We start from the raw sequence: 25,362 nt of genomic DNA on the forward strand, positions 1-25,362 counted from the left end.
TAAAATTCTTCAGGAAATAGATTCGTACAATGTCTGAATCCAACGGACTGTTATCTCATTCTGTTCAATGATGTTGGAGTTGGAAACCTACTTCTTACTTTCACCACACTAAATTCTACATAACGGCTCAATTATATTGAGGTTTGGCTATCGTACCGGCCAGGGAAGATGTTTGGTGATATTCTGATGTTCCCTAAACCAAAACTGATCTTATTGACTATGGATATGGATGCATTATTATCTTGAAATATGCCAGTATATGGCAGCAATATGCTAGATATAGTAAGATTTTCATCACTGAACATATCGAGACCTTCGTTCGAAATAATCCAGCCAGTGATGTGAATGAGAGGAAAAACTGAATATCAACATAATGCTGCCGCTCAAATCATAACGGAACCTACCCTATGCTATGACTATAGGAAGTAGACAGTTAGGATCAAAGGTTGCTTTTAGAGTTGTCCATACATAAATCCGATCGACGAAAACAACGATTTTTAGTCAGACCATACGGCATTCTTTCAATCATAAAGTGTCTAGGTTTTGTGATGATTGTATTTTCTTTGGAACTTAGCCGCGGCTTCCGTTATAAAGGGTTTGGCAGACAATATTAACCAAGTGAGTGTTGAGTTCTGCTGTTACTTTTGCGCAGTCTTATCCCAATGGTTAACGTTTGTCAGTCTCTATCAGTTAACCTCGAATTTAACCCGCCCTTAGAGATTAGAGAAGAATTGAAAAATTGATTTTGAGTTTACCATCACTCGACTTCTATAACACTGTAGAAGCGTGTATTAGTCAACATAAAATATTCGTATAATTGTCTGCAAAGAAGACTATACCGAAAACAATATAGATGTGCTTCGTCATTTTTTTTTCATTCCTTTAATATTAAAATTATTTTCTTAAACGATATTTTCTTCTGTACTTGGTTCATAGAATTCTGAAATTCAAAAGGTTTACTTCATGAGGCTTTACATGACCATTTTCCATTACCAGTGTTGATTCTTTATATAGTAATTTAATACAATGCTACCAACTGACAAAACCAAAGCCAATTGAACTAATAATCACCATAGTGGAATCAAATATGTCATATCTATTTTCAAAAATATGAAGTACATGCATATATATTATTAGCGATATTTATTAGTAAAATGCATAGCAATAGAAACTAGAAACAACCTTACCTAACTATCAAATCCTATTATTTGGATATTCTTTATAATTATTATTTTATAGAATCTAGAGGTCAGATACTATCTGCAGTTAATGTTACTCTACAATTTATGTTAACTCCAGAAGCCCCGCATTTATACGAAGAAGTAGTTTCTATTTCTAAAGAAGTTAATGGAATATATAGACAAAAAACAGAGCTGAGGAAGTACGCTCGCTAGTATGACATATGTTGTCTCACGGTACCAGGAATTTTTTTTAATTTATATGTTTTTGAAACCATTTCTAGACTTTTTTACGTTTTGTTAAAAGTATATCTCAAAGCAAATTTAAAGAAAACTTTGGATAATATGTTATGCCAGCAAATGTTACTATTTTTCAAAACTAATACTTGTGTTCAACATCTGGATAAGGAAAATATAATAAGAAAAATAATAATTAGGCGTTGCTTGTTCTGCTGGATGAAAAAAGTAAATAGGATTGTAAAGGTAAAAAATGAAAAATTTTCTATGGCTACATATCATATGGATAAGGTCCAATTAAGTATCTTTAGAAATACATAAAAAAGAAAAGGAAGTTTCGTAATCAAAATTGCTACACGTAATTACTATCACGTAAATACATTTAAATATTCTATTTTCAAATATATTTTGGAAAAATATTTTTTTTAGTTTATAGTTTTATATTTTATAATATTGAAGGCAATAATAATATACTATTAGAAAATAAGTTAAGTTTTAATTTTTTTTTCATCTATTTAGAAAATATTTTAAACATATAGAAACTGTTTTTTAAATAAAATATATAATACTATTTTTTAATTTACCCCTGTAATATTAAGAACTAAATAAACACGCTTTGCGCGACCTCTGGCGACGTGACAGAGCATGGTATGGTTACAATTTTATACAGGGGAGATTGCATTCTGAACATGGTCGTAAAGTATTGCTCTGAATAAGCTGAGACCAGCCTGCAATTTGGTATTACGAGCTGTTAAAACCAAATGAAACTATTACTGCAGATGACTACTGACATCAGGTGAACAATTAATTTCACGAATTGTCGGTAAAAAGACCAGCAATAGAGATCAACGGGCGCAAAGTCATCCTGTTGTATGACAATGATTTGCAAGACTTGTGGCGGCTTAGACAACCAGCCATACTGCACAACGCGAAGAGCCCAAAAATAAAACCGGCAACAGCGAAGGGTATTTCTTCTTCTTATACTTTACACTGGCCGATTGCCAACTGGTGCACCATCGCATTCGACCAGGTATAAATCCAAATTGCAGCCCTCGAAAAACTCTCTTTCTCATTTTTCCGCTGTCAGAAGAAGTACCCTTTGTGTCGTGCCGGACCATTGTCTGTAAACAAAGAATTCCACGTCGTCCTTGTTTTTACTGAGTTATCGTGTGGGTTGCATCGCATAGAACCCACAGGCTTGAGAATAATAGCGCCCTCTGACTGGCGCTTGTTAAGATCGATGCAGTATGGCCTGACTGACATACAGTCTCGAAATGTCAAAGAATTATAAAACTGGATCGATCATTCATTATTTTAGAAAACTATTTTGATTAATATATTTTTCCCAATGAATATTGATGTGTGATCAGTAATGAAAATCGGGTGTTACCACAAGAATAATTATTTTTTAACAAATTTAATTCTACGCCTTATATATATTCTAAATTTACAATACCAAACGAGCAATAATCTTTAATCATTGGTAAAAAGGAAATAAATTAACAGAAAACCAGTCGTTAGAGTAGATTTTTCCATGGTGTTGCCGATTGAAATACGGAAGAACATTTACGTCAGAAAAGATTAATAGTCGTGGGCTTTATCGTTCGTAACACATAGAGTAACGCGATTAGGTTGAGGCAAGTGCCTGATTCCATATTGATTTCGGTTGATCTAATTGCTGGGCGAACGGTTTCTTTTTGCAGATTACGTGCGCTCCGCTTGCCGCCGGATTTTTACACCGGATGATTTATTTGAAAATAATATGGAGTCGTGAGGTTTTATCTTTTTAAGGAGGTTGATGTTAGGAAGGCGACGGCGCAAAAAGCGAGATTCGGTTGAACAAGTTGTCAAGGATCGAATTAGCCCGTGTAATCTTTAATATATAGGGTGGGACAAACGTCCCGCTACCATTTTGATTGCGCGCCATCTTGGTTAAGTGACGTTTAGCTCAGTTTCGCTTGAACCACAAGAACCAGCATAAATAATTATAATAAATAGTAGCGAGATTTTTGACTCGAGGCGTTTTTAAATCATTAGTTATTGAATATTTTTTCAGGTTTGCATCGGTGTTAGGTTTTCGGAAGAATCTTTAATGTTTTTAGCAGAATCTCATATGGTATTACAAATGTAACAACATGTATCGCCGGTTTCTAAGATGCTGGTAGAGTTTGTCTTTCGTCTATTATGTTGGGTTTCTCGGGATATTTTTCGACGTTCATTGCTTCAAATGTAATTACTTTTGATTATTGCATTTTGTTTTCACAGTCGTGGTAGTCTAAATTCTCTACGCCCCTTGGATCTCCAGTTCGACCTTGGTTTTTGGAATTCCAAGAATTGTTCGAATCTCTTTATCTGTGTTGAATATTCCCTCAATTCGGTGGCTTATAAGGATTTCACTGATGATGCGTTTTATAACCATTCTAAAATTGTATTTTCTCGACTATTTACTTTTTCTTCACTTTTGTGTATCCCATAGACCTTCTGGTCTACTGGGCATTTAAGTAACCGATGTATGCGTTGTTTTTCAGTACACTCAAAATCCAAACATTGAGTGTTGGTTATGTTCTTTAAGTACCAATATATTGAATAGAAGAATATAATAAAAGTTTATCTTTGGATGAAGTGCATCGGTACTGCAGAATTATCGCCCACATATCTAAGTCATGGGAAAGTTTTATGGCTTTTTGTGCTTACTACCTTCATCTCTAGAACTCCTATAATAGGGGATATCAGTGAAACCATCGGTTTGTTTGTAGCGCTTATCTTTAAGAATTAAATAGCTATTTTAAACTTTCTTCTGATATAAAATAATTCTTTTCTTTGCTGTTTATCGCCTCTTTTGTGGATGTTCTGGTGAAGATATGATGTGAGACTATGTTAAAAGTTACTAGTCAGATGTTCTGGTCCAACGGTGATATTCGTTATTCATTCTCCATGAATTTGTAGGAAAATAACTCCTCTTTTTTGGCACTGGGTTGTACCTGTTTAACTATGAATTTGGCTGCATGTTGTAATAGTCATCCAATGCAATTTACAAAAATACTATTTGATATAATATAACATCATATAGAGCTACAAGATTCTACATTTTATGTAATGACAAGAAATTGATATACCTACTTTATCGAAAGGTTCATATGTAAAAATTTCACTATAGTTTTAACACAAATTCGAATATAAGAAGAATAATCCGTTCTGTATTTCCGCAATAGAAGAACTTTCTAATATATTTGGTTTTTCCAAAAGATCTTCTTTCAGATTTATAATATTAATGTTAAAAAATCTAACTTGAGTTTTAAGAAATTTGACGAATTTGACGGTTGGAGAATATAGGAGAACAAAGTATTCTTTAAGTAAACAGTATTGCATTATATTAGAGGTAGTCTTAGTCACTGTTTAGGATTATTTGTTGCAAATATTAACGATTTCAGTGTAATTCAGGTTCACGGGAATATATCCAACCTTTATTGATCGAACAATAATGTTAATAAATAAAACTGCCAAAGAATTATGCCAGAGATTGCATATAATAGCTCTTAATTTTACTTTTTCATTTATTGCTTTACATTTTTAATTTGATAGGTATTACAGGAATTATGGGCAAATAATACAAGCTAATGATACATGCTCATAGATAATGTCATATAGTATATATGGCAGGAAATCAAATTTTAAAAAATGGCACTACCTGCTGTCTGATCTACTTCTTCGTGTAATTGTTATTCTTAAAGTATTGAAATTACCGAAGACAATTCTTTTATAATTCAATATTATTCGAGACTATTCAATGAGAATTTTTAGCTGAGACTTTTTATCTATTATACCACAAAATAGCTGAAAACGACCACAAATGATGACAATTTGGCCCATTTGACAGACATTTTCTATAGAGATTTATTGAAAGTATTATTGCATATGCTATGTTTGATGTGATTCTGCCTGTTACTGTCTGAACGTATTTTAGGAACGAATTTACTTAATCGAAACCAGAGCTACAGATAGTAGGTAGAAGAAACTCAAAAAATAGATATTGCAGTGATGAAGGATGTATTTCGCTTGTGGCGAAGAATGAGAATGTCGGTACAGTTGCGATCATTTATCAGCAATTGCAAAATTTCGTACAAATTTCCTGTGGTACCAACAACAAAAAAGTAATATTTTATTGTATCTACAGTAATACCTCAATAATATTTTTATTGTACCTACATTCAGTAATATGTTAACACATTGTCTTTTTATAGCTACATCTAACACTCCTAGTTTACCACAATTGATAAATGATTGCCCCCCTTTCTGATTAAATGACAGTTTCGTAATTGGTAATTATCGTCATTTATTTATGTTTAATTTATTATCACTACTAAAATTTTTTTTGTCAAAAAAATTACGACAAAACATACCTAATTAACGTGATTAGAGGCCACGGGGTACTTCAAAGCGTTCGTATTGATATAAGTTACACCCAAAACGTGGCGAAAACAATATAAGGGCCACATTAATTATATTTTAATTACGTCTTCCATTATATTTTACAATTTAATGAAAACCGGGCGAAAATATCACGTAAATATTAATAATATAGATTTAAAAAAGGGTCGGATTATATTAAATAAATTCATTAATGAGGAAGACTCTGCTGGGTGGATCATTATATCTCAGCCAGCGATTTTCAATGGGACGTCTGGTATAATTAGGGAAATTGGAAGAAGAGGTTTATGTAGTGTAAGGAGATTTGTGAGATTTTATCATCTGAAGAAAAATTCTGAATAAATATTATGCAAATTCTTAAAAAGAACTTTTTTTATATATCTAATTTGTGCACCTACAAAAGGTTTTAAGCCAATGTTTCAAGTGTAGATTTAAATTTGCATTCTTCTATTTTATCTCGTATTATCAAGATTAAAACTTTAATTATGTATTAAGTTGACAGTTATTTCGAAATAATATTTTATGAGATTCATTGTTACTGTTTTTTCTTAATATGTTGTTCTTTTCCACAATATTCTACTGTACATAGTTAGTACATAGAAAGAATAGGAATAATAGTTATTGTGATATAGTATATATAATACTATGATTAGGTATATGTTTAATTTTTATTTAGTATTTGATTTTATTGTACATTTTTAGTTTTTAGGTTTTGTTTAAGTTCTATTGTTGTATTAATTTTGTCTATATTTATTATAGTATATTAATTAAAAATAGTAATTAACATATTAAAATACGATAAAACTTTTGTGGGCTTATTGTTCTATTCCTTTTTACAGATCCACAGGACATTCAAATATAAAGGTCATTCTACTTCCTTTGAAATATAAATTATTCATTGCATGTTAATAGTAATTAGTAATTATTTTTTTCTATTTCTTTTTTAACATTATTACGTAAAGTAATATATATATATATATATATATATATATATATATATATATATATATATATATATATATATATATATATATATGTATATACATCTCCATCTCGTTTATACTACCGTTGGAGATTATAAACACATTTAAAATTAACTGCTCCAAGAAATTATAGCCGCCCTTTCCTCTCTCACAATGTATACAAGACCATAAAAAACAGTCGAACGCTGCATAGTAATTACTATTTTCAGTCGCTAGTTTTTTGGCTTTCGATTATATATAGATTTGAGAATCTGGCTCATTTGGATAGGTAGTTTGTTTAGTACACAATTTAAAAATGTATGACACAAATATGTATTAAAACCAGACTTTACAATCTACATTAATAAGTTGGTTGAAAGGAAAATGTTAAGAATCACCAAAAATAATGGAGGACAAATAAACATAAAACACTGGGGGATAAAGTGGCTGGGGTATATTTTGGGAACTGCTTAGAAAAAGATTGTTGGATGAAGTAAAATACAGTTTCCTTGGAGACAAGGATAGTGTAGTAAAAGTAAAATAAAAATTGAACAGATACTTCTCCATCCTATAATGTAAAAGGAATTTTTAGAAGTATTTTTCTTTTATTCATTCATTGCTATTTAATGAAACATTTATTAACTCAGACATAGCTATTATGTTCAATAATATTAACTAATAATAACCTCAAATATAAAATACCAAACTATTAAAGTTATCTCTGGTAAACTATGTTATTTATTGAATCCGCATTCATAATTATATTAATAATTAATAGCGAAGTTTTGCTCAAATTAGCGCGAAACTTCTACTACCTGAACTTTGATCTAACAGCGCCGACGTTGGCTCTCCAATAAACTTCGCCAAAGTGCATTAGGGGTAGTTCGAGATCTCCATCAACAGTTTTCGGTCATACTTCGAAATCATCAGCCGGTAATGACAGATTCTCCTTTACCGGTCACCCATTCTAATTATCTAATGGTTTCTGGGTCAACTTGTCAATAAAGTCCCTCCAATTTATCATTGATATTTCGAAACTCGATCTTCTTATTATATAATGGGCAAATGATGTTTCGGCTGAAAGCTTTCATAAAATAGTTGAGGAAATTTTACGAGAGAGGCTTGATAACGAACTTTTTGAATGAAATATATTTTTCCATCACATAATCTTGGTATTTTACAACGTTTTTCTATTTTTTAAATATATTCCCAATAATAGGTTCTTCGAGAACCTCATGTTAGTTATTTGTTTCAATGATAACCGCTTCAGTCGATCCAAATCGCTGAACACCCAACCATTTAATTTTCTAGGTTTGGAAACAGGAAATAGTCACAGGAGGCTAAATCTGGAGAATATGCTGGACGGGCAGTTGGAAAACCAAAAGTTTTAACTACTGCCAATTTTTAAGACAGGGTGATGAGAGTGGAAACATCTAAAGTTGAGTATATAATGAATATATGATAACTATAGGAAATGTTATGGTAGAGTCTAAGAGATTTATGTGCACAGATATATGTGTAATTATTCAGAATATACATGATCATTTGGTTAAGATGTATCAGGAGAGAAATAATTGTAACTGTTGGAGAAACTCAAGGAGAATGCTAATTACATCTAGTTTTATCTATACAAGAAAGATGTATACATGTATTACTAGAACAAACTAAAGAGAAATACAGTAATATCAAACTGTCCTTTCAAGGAAACACATGGCAAATGAACTAAGTATAAGAGGTAAATATGCTCTCTAATGGAAGTAAAATATATTACTTGGATATACAAGTGGGTTAGGGGATACAAGTACAAATATGCCTAGAACTCTAACTCATAGGTGGTAAAGAGAAGAGTTCAATGTAAATATAATCAAACATAACCCTAACCTACAAACTATTATAACTATGTACTTAATTGTAGTTTTAAGTCCCTCGATAATATATACATTAGATTTACTATAATGTTAAAATATATTATATTTGATAACAGTATTTTTGTTTAATTATTTTATTTATATTAGAATTTCGTTGTATGTCAATGGCAAACTGAACTAAAATTCAGAATTGATACGTCAACATTGTGACGTTTTGACGTCAGAAATTTATATGACGTATATACAAAACTTCTTTGGATATAATATATATGATTTATTACACAGTTATCTATAATCAGTATTCTATAATCGTTTGTTTTAACTAGTCGTCCTAAGTTTTTATTTGCATAACAAAACCAAAAGTATAACAATTTCTTTGTAAGTTAAAACATTATAATTGTTGTTGTAATAAATAATAAATAAATATGATTTAAAACGTTAAACAATGAATTTGTGATTGCACAAAATAATGTTTATTGAAAATAGCTCACCATTTAAGATGTGAACGTAGGTACTTGCTGGTTGTGCATTGCTTGGTACACAGGAATAGTTTCCAGAATGTCTGGTGGCTGCGTTCGTGATGGTTAAAGTACTACTCTTTTCGCTCAGTTCCGTCGTTACGTTGATTCCTCGATCGACATCGTAATTTATCATTCGGTTATTGTGGTACCTGAGTAAAATCATCGAAACTTTTATTCATTACCATTACTAACAATAAGACATACCAGAAAACGTATGCTGGAGGTTCTGTACTTTGTAAAACTGTACATTGCAATCGAAGCCCACTACCTGGCTTCAGATATTTTTCTGATGGTCCTTGGATATCAGCTCTTGCCTCTGTAAAAAAGAAATTAATGCATTAGTGCCAACTCAGTTGTGTTTATTAAAGGTATTTTTTATTTGATACGTCATTCTTTCTATTGCACTTCTGGAACTGTGTACTTGTACGGTAATTAAAAAAATCTAATGTTACATTCCAGACTTTGGATGTCAGTTCTGGTCCATTGTGTAGTACTAAACGAATAGCACAGATCATAGAAAGATTAGAATTTTTAATGTCATTTAATGTGGCAGGTTCCCTGCGAGCTGCAAAGAGGTATCTTTCACAACTCCCACGTTGTCATGCAAGAGGATGACTATTACTGGCGGCTATTTGGCAAGTTTGTATGATGTTATATTAGAAGCTATTCAACTGTAAATTAATTATGATAAGAAATAAGATCCAGTGAAGATTAAATGAAAATGAACTGCAAATGTCTTGGATTAGAATATGCTGTTTTATTAGATTAAAGTTCTTTTTTGTTATTTAAACTGAATATGAACATTATAGATGTTGTTATAGCATATATAACCGTATATGATTGTTTATAAATAAGACACAGAGTGACCTAAGACGTCGCAAGCAATAATGAGAATATTTAAATATTCCTAACGCTCGGCACGTGCGCGCCAGCGCAGTATATTCAATCTACCGGGCAATGATGATTTTTCAAGTATCCTCTCATGTGCTCACAAGTTTCCTTCGAAACTTTATGTTATACCGCATTACTTCCTGCCTTACTGTTCACACAAAGATCCAGGTGCATATGCCTTTTACTCATACTTTGAGAACTATTGAGCATGCTCCTTGAAGTCTGGTCTCGAACCTTTTCAGTATTTCAATATTGCTGTTTTTTGATGTGCTCCCTAGTTCAATGGCATATGTCCAGATTGGCTTGATCTTAAATTTGTATATATATAAAATTTTTAATTGTATTCGATTATATTAATTGTAATTTGTAGTGTTGTAATATAAGTAATGTATTGTATAGTAATAATTTTATATTCCGACCGCCCTTGTTAATCTACTAGTTTTTTATTATATTCTTAATCATATAATTACAAAACTATTTAATAACTCTATATCAGCGTAATTGCTAGTCTTTTCTACAACAACATTATTCAATTTGTTCAACTGGCTCAATAGATAACAGATCAATTGAAGAGTCCCCGGCCTACCATAGTAAAACAATTTTTCTGGAAAATTTTTTTTTTATTCAACATAATTTCCTTCAAGGGAGAGACAGTGATTATAGCGACCCTCCAACTTTTCGATTCCACTTTTGTAATACGATTGGTCCTTTGCTTCAAAATAGGCCTCAGTTTCGGCGATCAATATTCGAGGAAAATTTCTTCCCAGCGAGCATTCTTTTGAGATGTGTGAACAGGAAATAGTCGCTGGGGGCCAGATCTGGAGAATATGGTGCATGAGGAAGCAATTCGAAGCGCAATTCATGGCCATCGTTTTCACAGACTTGTGACACGGTGCATTGCCTTGGTGAAGCAGCACTTTCTTTTTGTTCAAATGCCGCCGTTTTTTCCAATAATACTATGTAATAGTCGCTGTTGATGGTCCTTCCTTTTTCAAGGTGTCAATGAAAATTATTCCATGCGCATCCCAAAATACAGACGCCAAAACCTTGCCAGACGACTGTTGCGTTTTCCCACGCTTTGGAGCAGGTTCATGGTGTGCAGTCTACTCGGATGACTATCAGTTGGACTTCGGAGTGAAATGATGGAGCCATGTTTCATCATCTTCAAACCCTGCTCCAAATCATCAACTCGTCGTTGTTTTTGGACAAAAGTGAGCTCGAGCGGCACCCACTTTGCACAGAGCTTTCTCATACCCAAATATTGATGAATGATATGATGTACACGTTCAGTTGATATCTTTAGAGTGTCTGTTATTTCATTCAATTTTAATTAATTATTAAATTTATTTTTTAATTTTTAATTTATTTTTAAAAATTTTCGTCGGTAATAACTTCTTTTGGGCGTCCAGTGCGTTCACCGTCTTCTCATGCTCATTTCACCAGCTCTCGTGCACTAACCCATGACGTCTTAACCTTGGAATTGTTGTAATAGATCCATCATTCATCGTCGGTCACAATAAGCCCCATAAGTCTCCTTTGTTTGCTCGTGAAACCACGAAATTGCGATGTCTGAAAGATTTTCGAGAGTTTGAGCTGGGTTTTGATCTAAAAAATTATTATTAAATTCATTCTTTATGAACTGTTTTGATCCTCCTGGTCGTTCTTCATTTTTGTCTCCAAACCACTACTTTTAAATCGTTGAAATCAAAACCGTCAATTGAGATATGACGAAATAGCATCACCACAAGTCTCCAACCAACCGAACCCAAATACTACCTACAAAATTGTTACTTAATGTAACGATATGTCAAAGCCATCAAATTTAATTGCGTTATCGACAATATATACCAAAATGCATACAAGCTCCTAATATTTAGGCTAAACTAGGGGTTTATCTTAAAACATTCCGGGATTTATTTTCGGAATAAACCATTTTTTGCCTTGTTTTTTTTTATCAAGGTCAAACGCTTCACCGTTGACACGACACCCCGAATATATCACACTCGAATAAGAAACGACATCATCTCCGCCCGGCATCGACGTATCGTATTCGTATTTCGGGCATTCCGTTCATAGTCCTCCCGCGGGAGTAAACCGATGCGTACCCTTCAAAATCCCGTTTGGCCTCCTCTCCTTATTTTTGTTTTCCTCGACTTTAGTTAGGAGGACCCATCCGAAGATACGAACTACAAAAATAAAAAAACAAGAGAGACCGCATCGGAGCGGAAGACGGCGAGAGAGATGGAGAAAAATGAAATTATCAAATTGCAACCGTTGTTAAAATTAAGCGAAGTGGAGTCGATGGAACGAGGCTAGTTTTTATCAGATCCTGAACGGGATGGAAATTGGAAAATACAATTCCGGAATGTCTGGAATGTCTTCGAGATGGTGAAGTTTTAATTTGTAAAAAGGGTATGCGTGCCGAGTTCGTCGTTTTATGTGAAATAGTTAAGAACAATCAAAGAAAAAAACTCTCAGTACGACTAATGCCGAAAGAACTAGACTAATTTTATTTAGACCTTCTGTTTTGCTGTAGAGCCAATCCCTTTATTGTGCTGATTATATTATTTCTATTCATGATGAACAATTTTACTTATAGCTAATTTTACTGGATATAAAAATATTGAGAAAGAAAACAAGCTTGTATTGTTAGCACTGAATAATGTTTTTCCAAATGTAACAAAGTTATATAACCGATAAAGTTAGTTCTAATTGCTGTTTTCTGTTCTAATTTCGTTAAAATAGAGGGCTTATCTTAAACTACAAATGTCCATTTCAATAAATTCATGTGGGTTATTGCGTGGTGTAAACCTTTCCAAGATTATTGAAAATAAGTCTAAGACTATACATGACCTTGAGACATAAAATTTTTTAATTTATATTTCTACTACATCTTACAATAGATATTCTTAGTACAATATTAATTTACACACCAATTTATTACTATTGTTCTGTAATTATATTAATATACAAGCTAGATAAGTGCGGGATAACTTCATCAATATATTTCTCCCATATTAAAATTAAATTGCTGTCTAGACTGCTAAATCTAGAGCTAAGAGTAACACTTAGATGGTATACAAGTTCGTGTAGTTTGGTGATATACTGTCATTAAATATAACACCTACAATACTGATACCCGTTTAAAAGGTCAATTGAAAAGTTCTCAGCCTGATACATAGATGGATGAAGCTACTAGTAGCTACTACTATTAATTTACAGCTGTCGGATAATTAGTTTGTGAATTATAGCATTTTGAGCGAAGCAACTTTAGTTACTGTGAAAAACATGGATAAAAAGGAACTTCGCGGGTTGGTAAAATATTGTTTTTTAAGGGAAAAATAGAGTTAAAGTAAAAACTTATCTTGACGCCGAGTTTCCTGATATTGCCCCAGGAAAATTCCCCACTAAAAATCCATCAAGGATTGGTATGCTAAGACGTGGTGAAATGAGCACTGAAGACGGTGAACGCAGTAGACGGCCAAAAGAGGCTGTTATAGAAGAAAACATTTAAAAATCCACAAAATGATTTTGAATGACCGAAATTGAAACTGAATGAAATAGCAGACACTCTAAAGATATCAATTGAACGTGTACATCATATCATTCACGAATATTTGGGTATGAGAAAGCTCTGTGCAATGAAAGACCATGAACAGCGACTAATACATAGCGTTATTGGACCGTTTGAAGGACGAAATCGCGGAAAGACGGCCGCATTTGAAGAAAAAGAACGTGCTGCTTCACCAAGATAATGCACCGTATCACAAGTCAGTGAAAACGATGGCAAAAATCCATGAATTGAGCTTTGAATTGCTTCCTTATGCATCGTATTCTCCAGATCTGGCCCCCAGCGACTATTTGCCGTTCTCAGATCTCAAAAGAATACTCGCTGGGAAGAAATTAGTAGTAGTACGCCGGGGACTGTTCAATTGACCTGTTACAGTGGTAATGATATGAGCTTTTTAAAAAACCTTTGTCATGTTGTTAAAATGACTAAGTTATACATAAGTTAAATATTATACTATTATAATTATATCTTTACTTCATTCGTTTTTAATAAAATGTTGACGTTTCATCTACCGCACACCTAATATCATAATAAATATGTAAATATTTAGTATGCCTACCAGGGGTACAAAATCGTACATTTTCCTAACATAGCCAGATGTCACAGTCGGCGAGAACGACGTGCCCGCACGTTGAACGAGCACGTGGAGGTCGGGGCGGCTGGAGGTGTATTACCGGCTCGTTTAATTTTAATATTTCTCCAGATATTTCAGCGTCCCCAGTTCCGAAAATGAAAAAGCGTCGAGACCTAGCAGGACGAGTTTGAAAATCGTCCTGAAAAACCCGACCCGTGTTTATTAAGGTTCGTTGGGAAGCTCACGCGGATTGTCCGAACGGTCAGATCCGGTTTAATTTAATAGAAAATGGACGCGGAGGGCGGACATTATTATATATATTATGTCTGCGCCGCTTTCCATGATAAAATGATGTTGAACGCAAAGCCTGCGGACCATAGTTGGGGTGTATTTTAGGCCGCTAGTTGTCGGGTCGTAAAAAGTTTACGACGTACAAGGCCAGAACGATATGTTTATCTTTGGACCGTCGTTAACTAATCTAGATTTTCCGTTTTTGTATAGTTTATGTTGTGGACGGGGCTTCTATCTGGTTTTACAGCGACATAATACGCAGTATTTCGGTGGATTAACCGATTTTACAGGGACATGGACGTAATGTAGTCATAAGTCGAAGTTTTACTAGTTGCAGTTAAATTTACAAGATGTGTGCCGAAATTATCTCTCGGTAACGTTAAAATATTACGCGGAGACATTTAATAAACAATGAACTTAAGCTCTAAAACAGCTGTTATATTACTTAGACAGTAGAATAATTCTCCCTTTCTCTTGTTTATTTACGATTATGTAATAATAAGACAACATGACCTAAGTATATATATATATATATATATATATATATATATATATATATATATATATATATATATATAAACAATGTTCACATGTCAACAATTTGTAGGAGACTGTTTGCTCGATAGATTTTCCATTTTTTTGAAATCATTATCGATTCCTATTTCTTCTCGGAAACGATGAGACGTGATATCCATTACTATATACCTAAATCAAAAGAAAATCAGTGTCAGTGACAAAAAATCATTAGGAATAAGCTGTTACTCTTGAAGGCGAATATCAAAAAAAAATTATTTATACCTCAAAAAAAAAACAGGTAGGTCCAGAATAATGACTTGGTCAACCAGATCAGGTTAAAGATAAACTATAAGTATCGTCAAGTTAATGAACTGTCGTATACTTTTTCGCATTTAGGTTGTTTGCAGTAAAATTGGAAAACTTTTATGGGGAGTTATGTACTCAATTTAAATGTTTCGACAGCTATGCTATTTTCTTTCTCGGGAATTTTACCATTCTTTATTGACTTTGCATCACCGGTTATTCTTGAACCGATTTTGAATCGTTTCAGATAATAGCAAATTTTAGACTTTTATGTGCATTTTTTACATATTTTCAACTTCATATTCATTTTAATGTCTATATTTAGCAAACATTATTTAAATAATAATTTTTGTCTTGATTTGTTTTTATGTATTAATGCGTTATACGTTTTTTTTTACTAGTAGTTACCGACTAACTTAAAGTTATCTCTGCAGTGACACACACACTTTTTAGCATTTTTACCATTTCACATTACTTCACTACACTGTACAACTAAACAATATGAGACGGTTTGGTTCCCTTAAGTCTGCGTCCTTCGATGTTAACATGGGAGTGGAGTCTTTTGTCATATCTTGTTGCGAATCTGTTAATTTCTTCTATGACAGTTGGAATACAAAGGTCTCGGTGTAAGTAATTGTTCCTATATTAAATAGATTCATCTACAGACCTCTCAATACTTTATACTCACATTTCTGTAAAAGAAATACTTTTATTGTGCTGATATTTATTTTCGCAAAACATCCCAATAACTGAACTTCATAGGTTGTATGAAGATTAATAACATCTATATAATATATATATATATATATATATATATATATATATATATATATATATATATATATATATATTATATATATATTATATATATATATATATATATATATATATATTATATATATATTATATATATATATATATATATATATATATATATATATATATATATATATATATTATATAGATGTTATTAATCTTCAAACATTATAAACAATGTTCACATGTCAACAATTTGTAGGAGACTGTTTGCTTGATAGATTTTCCATTTTTTTGAAATCATTATCGGTTCCTATTTCTTCTTTTACGTTACTTGAGGCAATTGAAGCCACATGTCAAGAACTTTTTATGTTTATATATATTATATATATATATATATATATATATATATATATATATATTATATATATATTATATATATATATATATATATATATATATATATATATATATATATATATATTATATATATATATATATATATATATATATATTATATATATATTATATATATATATATATATATATATATTATATATATATTATATATATATATATTATATATATATATATATATATTATATTATATATATATATATATTATATATATATATTATATATATATATATATATATATATATATATATATATATATTATATTATATATATATATATATTATATATATATATTATATATATATATATATATATATATATATATTATATATATATTATATATGTTATTAATCTTCAAACATTGTTCACATGTCAACAATTTGTAGGAGACTGTTTGCTTGATAGATTTTCCATTTTTTTGAAATCATTATCGGTTCCTATTTCTTCTTTTACGTTATTTGAGGCTATTGAAGCCGCATGACAAGAACTTTTTATATTCATATATCAGAAGCGATGAGACGTGATATCTATTACTATATAGCTAAATCAAAAAAAAAAACAGTGTCAGCGAAAAAAAATCATTAGGAATAAGCTGTCACTCTTGAAGGAGAATATCAAAAAAACATTATTTATACCTCAAAAAAAAACAGGTAGGTTCAGAATAATGACTTGGTCAACCAGATCAGGTTAAAGATAAACTATAAGTACCATCAAGTTCATGAACTTCTAATGTTATTTACCTTGACCTCTACATCAGCACTATTTCTTAACATTATTGTATTTCATTAAATATTTGCCACTGCTTCTATTTCAAACAAACCAATAGAAACCAAAAACAAAAATAGGTTTTGTAAAAACTTCACTTGAAATGACACAGCACAATCCGTTGTGTGTACTAGACTTTCTTCCAGATTTTCGAATTTTCTAGTTGTTTTCTTCGGATTATCGTCTACATATTAATGAAAAACTAACAAAGCTTCTCAAATTTCATTGTTAAATTTCTCAGTCTTATAGAATTGGTGCTACCTTAGCAGAGTTCGTGTTTGTGTTCATTTGTAAACTAGTTGTGTTGGTACCCTCATGATGATATAACAAATAGTACAGATAGCATATATAGAACAAATAGTACAGAAGAATTATCATATTCTTTCTTTATTTTATCAACTTTATATAAAAATACTCAATTGTTAAAACATATTTGAAAATTGTTCAAGTGCTTTTAACCAACTGCTTACGATATGTTACTCTAGAAAAAGTATATCTCGTTTGTCTCCAATATTAAGAACTTAAGGCATTTGTTAACTTAAGAAGTTAGTAGTGGTAAGCTTAAGCTAGGAATTAGATCGTTGGTCCTTCGAACTAAGTTATAAAAGGAGGTAAAAGGTTAAAACAACATGTTTAATGTAAATTAATAAACAAAGAGCCAGCTTGGTGGCGCAGTGCTAGAGGCGACAGGAAGGTCCTCTTACTGTCACGATAGTCGCGGGTCGACTATCGTGATTCGTATATTTATCCTTCTGGGGAATGGTCGCAAATTTATGTTTGTGTTTGCTTAATATTTGTGATTGGCAAGAGTTAAAAGTCCGACAAGGAAAATGATTCCAGTCATGCCGGCAACCAGGCTGGGAAAGACCGGATATCTTCTGGGATTATTTCTAAGTTCGCTCGGAAGTCGGTAGGCCTAGTACCGAGTACCGTGGTTGGGAGCTCACGTTAAACTGTAGGTCCAGTCTAGATAAACCCTCGTCGGTAAACGGAGATTAGGAGATTTTAAAATATTTTTAAAAAGGATACAAATGAATTTATTGGTTATTTTTAAGAAAATCTAAATTATTCGTACATAATAATTTGCTGGTGTATAAGCAGATACTAAAATCTATACGGACCTAAGAGTTCAGTTATTGCGATGTTTTGCGAAAATTAATATCAGCACAATAAAAGTATTTCTTTTACAGAAATTTGAGTATAAAGTATTGAGAGGTAGATGTAGATAAATCTATTTAATATAGGAACAATTACTTACTCCGAGACCTTTGTATTCCAACTGTCATAGAAGAAATTAACAGATTCGCAACAAGATATGACAAAAGACTCCACTCCCATGTTAACATGGAAGGACGCAGACCTAAGGGAGCCAAACTGTCTCCTACTGTGTAGTTGTACAGTAAAGTGAAGTAATGCGAAATGGTAAAAATGCTGAAAAATGTGTGTTTCACTGCAGAGATAATTTTAAGTTAGTCGGTAACTACTAGTAAAAAAGCGTATAACGTATTAATACATAAAGACAAATTAAGACAAAAATTATTATTTAAACAATATCTGTTAATTATAGACATTAAAATGACTATGAAGTTGAAAATGTTTAAAAAATGCACATAAAAGTCTAAAATTTTCTATTATCTGAAACGATTCAAAATCACCGGTGATGCAAAGTCAATAAAGAATGGTAAAATTCCCGAGAAAGAAAATAGCATAGCTGTCGAAACATTTAAATTGAGTACATAACTCCCCATAAAAGTTTTCCAATTTTACTGCAAACAACCTAAATGCGAAAAAGTATACGACGTGAAAGGAAATATTGCAGCTAGTTTTCTGAGTAGGCGAATAATAACTTAATAAATTACGAGTTACTAACCAACTTGGCTTATTTTTAAAGTAGTTTTAACACATATAAAGGATCAAAATAACATATAATTCGAATTGGAATTTTGACTAATTTTGTAGTATTTTTGGTCATATATTATCTTTCAAAATTGTATATGTATTTTAGATCAAGTTTAAAGTATCTTTCTACTAACCCGTACAGTTGCTTGACTTTGCTGCATTTTCTAGTCTCTAGTCCATTTGTAGATCTTGTTGACCGCTACTAGTACTTCTTCTATAGCCTTAGACAGAGATTCGCCTTTTTCAATTATTACTGTGTCGTCAGCAAGTGTTCAAGTACTATTTCCTTTGTTATTGGGATATCAGCAGTATAGAGTAGATAAAGAAGTGGTTCCAAAACTCTACTCTGTGGAACTCCAGCCGAAATAGTTTTAAGTGTTTAGAATGCCCCTTCATGCGACTATAAATTTTCTTTATGGTAGCAAATTTTCCTGTGGTAGCATCTTTTTGTATGATGCTCATTCTGTAAATTAATGCCAAATGTCATACCCGGTCAAAAACTTGTGAGACATCCAAGGATATTCCATGGCAGTATTACTTTTCTTCGAATGTCTTTTCAACAACCATTCGAAAATCCAAACTGGAAATCTGGTATTTCTATGAATGGTTTAATGCGTTTTAGCAGCAGTTTCTCAAATAATTTTGATATCGCAGGTAGCAGTGAAATAAAATTGTAAGATCCAACTTGTTCTGTCGGTTTGTCAGATTTTTTAAGCATAATTATTCGAACAACCTTAAGATATTCCGTAACATGGTTCAGTCCCAAGCAGGCTTTGAATATGTATGTCAATATGATTATAGCTTTTCGTGAAAGGTCTTTTATTAACCCAGGTGAAGTCAATTTCTGTGGTATTTTCCATAGCAGAATTACAACTACACTGGGCTGATAAACAAGATTTATATCTCTAGTAGATTCTATATCATTCGGTGGAAATACGTTAGCTAAATGGTCTGCGAATAATTCAGCTTTTTCATCGTTGCGTCGAACCCATTCATATGTTTTAATAGGCGGTACTCTAATAATCGGTCTTTCAAATGTCTGAGTTGGTTTCCATAGCGAGTAATCTTTGTTTGCTTCCAGGCTTCATTCTTATTATATTATATTCTTATTATATTCTTATCTTATTATATTCATTCTTATTCTTAATCTTATTATATTCTTCATTCACTTACATGTTTCTCAAAGCAACTTTGTTTATAATTTTGAAAAGTAATAGCGCATAAAGTACAGCGTGTAATAGAAGACAAATGTGTTCCGAGCGGTATACTTAGCTCTTGTTTGTACAGGAGCTTGCAGAGTACCAAAAAATCGGGTGATATTCAGATATAAATTATCAAAGCCGCTATTAGTATTAATTTAAACTTTTCAATTAACATTTTATCAGTTATGAACGACGAATAACGAACAAAACATTGCTAGAGAGCGACCTTATAGGGTAAATGATTTTCGTTAAAAGTGAGAAAAGTTGGAACTTTAACGAGATAATTGCCTATGCCTAGGAAACTTTTGTGAATACTTCTTTTCAGTTTCCGCTTCACGAAACGGTTCTGCGTTTAATTAAAAAACATCCTTGTTATTGGTATAGGTATAATTATTGTGGGTTATTCTTCTGTGAAATTATTCAATTAGAAAACGTTAATTGGAGGGTGAGAAAAAATCTTATAATTATTTAAAAAGTTTTGTTTTTTTGTTTTATTGTTGAAGCAAATTAATATCAAATCTGCGTTACAAGTGTTGGTCAAAAATTGTGTTAAATAAGGTTTAAACGACTGTCTGAATAGCCAACCGTTCCTTGTTCAATTGACTGTGTTTCCTCAAGGCTCATAACAGGAGTACAACTAAACAAATGAATCTTATATCCAAATTCTCCTGTCAAATATTAATTTTCTTTTATGAATTGACATTTTCTGTCAATATTTTACTAAAGGAAGTTATAATAATTTATGAGATATGTGCTGGCTGTAAATGTATTGCTGATGTGACGAAAAATCGGAAGAAGTTCATTTTAAAAGCCATGCAGTTTGCTTTTCAAACACAAACTATATCATATGACAAGTCATAGAAACGTTCGGGGCAACTGTTTATATAGTGTAATAGTTAAAAAGTTAAAATCACACGCAAATGTCGCGGGTTCGATTCCCAACGGGGCAGCGACTTTTTTGTTCTAGTTTGTTTGGAACCTTTGTCAAATCACCTAGACTAGGTAGCGGCCCCCATGGCCTGAAACATTCTTTATCTTCAATCACTGTTTCTTTGTTCCTATTTTTCCTCATACTGGCTGTACGTTTGATTGGGCTATCCACTGTAATACTCGGTAGAGAATATTATTCACAGGCTTTGGATAGATTTAGAATTGATTTGAAGTTACAAAGACCACACTGGGCGAAGAAAAAATGTTCTATCAAGACAATGCACGGATACAGACGTGTGTAATCACAATAATCTATAAATTGGGTTAGGAAGTATCTGTCCAATACATTCTTTAAATTTAACCTGATGCTCCTATTTCCTCTTTCCAACCCTGAAGAGTTGGCTGGGTGGTATGAAATTTGGGTAAAATGAAGAGTTCATCAGTGAAATGTAGTGTTCATCAGTGTTTGTATAGGGCCTTGAGAAAACCATTATTCGAGTAATATATTTCCTTCGCTAACAAGCTGCCCACGATTTGGAAGACACCTTTAGCTTTACCTTTTTTTACAATCATAGGTACATAACAAACCGAAAGGATTCTTAGTTCACCCGAATTCTCAACATCCAAATATTTTTAGAGCTTTTACTAGGTACTTTCAAGATCTCTGGTCATTTTTACATTTTAAAAAGGCCCTTGTTGAGAAAAATATACGCTACATCTAGTAATTTTTTATTATTTTCTATAAATTTTTCCATCTCTCTAATGACTATGTCGGTAGTAGTTAAAATGATATTGTAAATAGATAAATAGGTATAGGTATTTATTCAGCTAAATTGTGTGTATATAGTAGAATATAAAATACGTGTAGTGCATAGGTTAAATAAGTGTTGTGTTTATTTTAATTTAGTTATTACAACGATTTTTATTCACATATTTTATATTAGAACGGTTTTTTTTGTGTGTTGAAAATACAATTTTGGCCATTTTTTACTTTCTAGTGAGTTCTTTATTTATTTTTTGCGAAGTTGGTTCAATTTTTTTATTAAAAATATTTTCAGTCTACTAGAGCTGTACGTGATTAACATACAATTCTAGGAGCTGTTTAGGTTTTGTTTAGTTTCCTGACAAATTTCCTGACTATTTGGGTAACTATGCTATCAGTTAATACCTTAAAATAAAAGAGAATAAACTTATAAATAACATATATTTAGATCCCTCAAAATACACAATCAACATACTAAAACAACTTTTTTGTTGCATAACTGTTGTATTATATAAAACTTTAATTACTTCTTTAGAAAACAAGATACACTGGAAGAAATAATTTTAGAAACATTTTTTTAATAGTGGCTGAAAGAAATAAGGCAAATTATTAACACATAGCATATAAAAATAATTTTAAACTGAAATATATATTAATTTATTGCAATTTCTGTAGACCTTAAACTGTTTTCTGTTCTTCTTGTTAACATCTTCTGAAAATATACGGGCAATGAGACCTAAAAAAAGGCTTTAATAAAGTCTGCTATTTTTTTATATGAAGAAGTTAACCTTTAGAAAAAGTTTTGGCGCCATATACAATAAAAAATTATCCAAAAATCTGGAAAAGACAGGTTCTTTTTCGGTACGAATTGAGATGGAAGAAAGGAAAAAATCTGTTGTATTGTTGAGGTTTACTGGTCGAACAGTTTTATCAATTTAAAGCAAATAAACGCCCTGGCGAGATTTTACGACTTAATGTCGGGACCGAAATCGTAAACGCAGCCAGAATATGGGAGACAGTATTAGGCAGCTTTAATTCGCCAAGATTATACGAGGGTTATTCGGGACGTGAAGTTGATAAATAATACAAAGCCACGAAACATTTATACTAGACATTGTTATGTCGTTCAATAAGTTCTCGAAGCGCCAAAATGGGTTGATGATTGGATTCTGCCAAAATCAAAACTGCTCTTTCGACATAGTCATTAGAGAGATGGGAAAAACTTATAGAAAATGAATGAAAATTTCTAGATGTAGCGTATATTTTTCCCAACAAAGGTCTTTTTAAAATGTAAAAATTACCAGAGATCTTGAAAGTACCTAGTAAAAGCTTTAAAAATGTTTGGATATTGAGAATTCGGGTGAATTAAGAATCCTTTGGGTTTGTTATGTACCTATGATTCTAAAAAAAGGTAAAGCTAAAGGTGTCTTCCAAATCGTGGACAGCTTGTTAGTGGAGGAAAGATATTACTCGAATAATGGTTTTCTCAAGGTCCTATTCAAATAGGCGCGTGTTTCACTGATGAACTCTTCATTTTACCCAAATTTCATACCACCCAGCCATCTCTTCAGGGTTGGAAACAGGAAATAGTAGCATCAGGTTAAATTTAAAGAATATGTTGGACAGATACTTCTTAATCCAATTTATGGATTATTGTGACTACACACGTCTGTATCCGTGCATTGTCTTGATAGAACAAAATTTTTTCTTCGCCCAGTGTGGTCTTTGTAAATCAATTCTAAATCTATCCAAAGCCTGTGAATAATATTCTCCGGTGACCGTTTTACCCTTCTCAAGATAAATCTCGATAAATGACTTTAATAATGCTTCTTTTTCATATTTTCTTTATCATCAGTCAGTTTCTTTTCTTCTACAGCTTCTTTATATCTTCTGTATCTTATATTTTATCTTTTTAGAAATTTTTCTACTTACATTTTATTAAGGTTAATCTTACTTTGTGATAAAAATTAGTTTTATTTTTAAATTTTTTTTATTGGCGATGCTTTCAAAGGTGATGGAAGCATTTCTTTAATAATTCCATTAGTTCTAGGTAATTGGATTGTACCAGATTGTTCTGAATTAGTGAATGAGAACGGCACTATGATTTTAACATTTCAGGCTGTACTGTCTGGTATTGTGTTAGCACATACTATGTAATCGTGGATATCACTTTGGACTTCACAATGTTTAACACTTGATGACCGATGAATTTGTGACCGAGAATCATATTGGCATTTAATGGAAATACTACGATAATATTAAAGCCTTTTACAACATTTCCAATAATTATTGCCAAACCAGTTTGGTGTTTAATATGTAACAACGCAAATGAACAAAAGTGTCCAATTAAGGCGTTGTTGAAGAAAGTATCATACATAGAAAAATGTTACACGCCAACTGAGACCGATTGAAATGTGAAATTATTTTTATTCTGACTATTCTATTATCGATTGTTTCAATATATTGTTCATATTTGCTTTATTGTAATTATTTAAAAAAAAGTTTAAGTCAGGTGTTTTAAAATATGTGTTAAATCCGGTTAAAGTCAGTACAGTGTATTTTATTCAAAATACTGTTCATATATAGCCTCTGTTTTTTCACAACTTTCGGACAATTTACGTATTCCATCTCGAGATAATGATGTGTATTTTGAAGATATCCATGAATTAACCTATTTTTGCATCTTCACATGAAATAAGGCGCTGCTCAACAGGCTCACGATTGAACCGGAACAACTTATAATCAGAAGGAGCAAGGTCAGGGGGTAGCACCTCCCATTTTAACGTTTTCAAGTATGTTTTCGTCGGCTTTGCACCATGTGATCGAACGTTGTCATCCTGAAGAATGACATAGTTGTGTCTTTGTTAGTATTTCGGCAGTTAGTTTTCCGCTCAGTCCTCGGTTTAAACGCCACAATTTTAGTTGACAGCTATCCCCATTGATAGAATCATTAGGCTCTAGTAGCTCTTAGTTACCACACGAAGCTGATCCTACTAAATACAGAGTATTAGTTTGGAACCACAGACAGAATCATATTCTGGCTGAAAAAATAGTTTTGTCAAATTTTGAAGTTGTTTTCTGTCAATGGCTATCAGGCACAGACTCAATGACATAGCTTACAAAAAAACTATCAATAGATGGCGGTTGCTGGCGGCAGTGTTGGAGTTAAAGTTACTGCGCGGAATATTCAACCATGTACACATTCTTCAGGACCTTTTTTTTCATTTAATTAATTTTTTATTAATCTTCTGCATTTGTTCTTTGTTAGTTTAATACCTATCTGAGGGCGA

The 25,362-nt window shown here is 32.0% G+C and overlaps 1 protein-coding gene across 1 annotated transcript in view; it reads right to left on the reverse strand.

The window, feature by feature from the left end:
- The window catches only part of LOC143196378 (cell adhesion molecule DSCAML1), a 136,143-nt gene that overhangs the window by 52,820 nt on the left and 57,961 nt on the right, over positions 1 to 25,362 (reverse strand). The window contains exons 5-6 of the mRNA XM_076404041.1: positions 9,399 to 9,510; positions 9,165 to 9,343 (exon numbers count right to left, since the gene is read on the reverse strand). Coding sequence (XP_076260156.1) covers positions 9,165 to 9,343; positions 9,399 to 9,510 — 291 coding nt within the window. The remainder of the gene's footprint in view (positions 1 to 9,164; positions 9,344 to 9,398; positions 9,511 to 25,362) is intronic.

Source organism: Rhynchophorus ferrugineus, unplaced genomic scaffold (genome assembly GCF_030347505.1).
Source record: "Rhynchophorus ferrugineus isolate W39M unplaced genomic scaffold, kcgeb_rfMv2 rfM4, whole genome shotgun sequence".
In the NCBI taxonomy this organism is placed as follows: Eukaryota; Metazoa; Arthropoda; class Insecta; order Coleoptera; family Curculionidae; genus Rhynchophorus; species Rhynchophorus ferrugineus.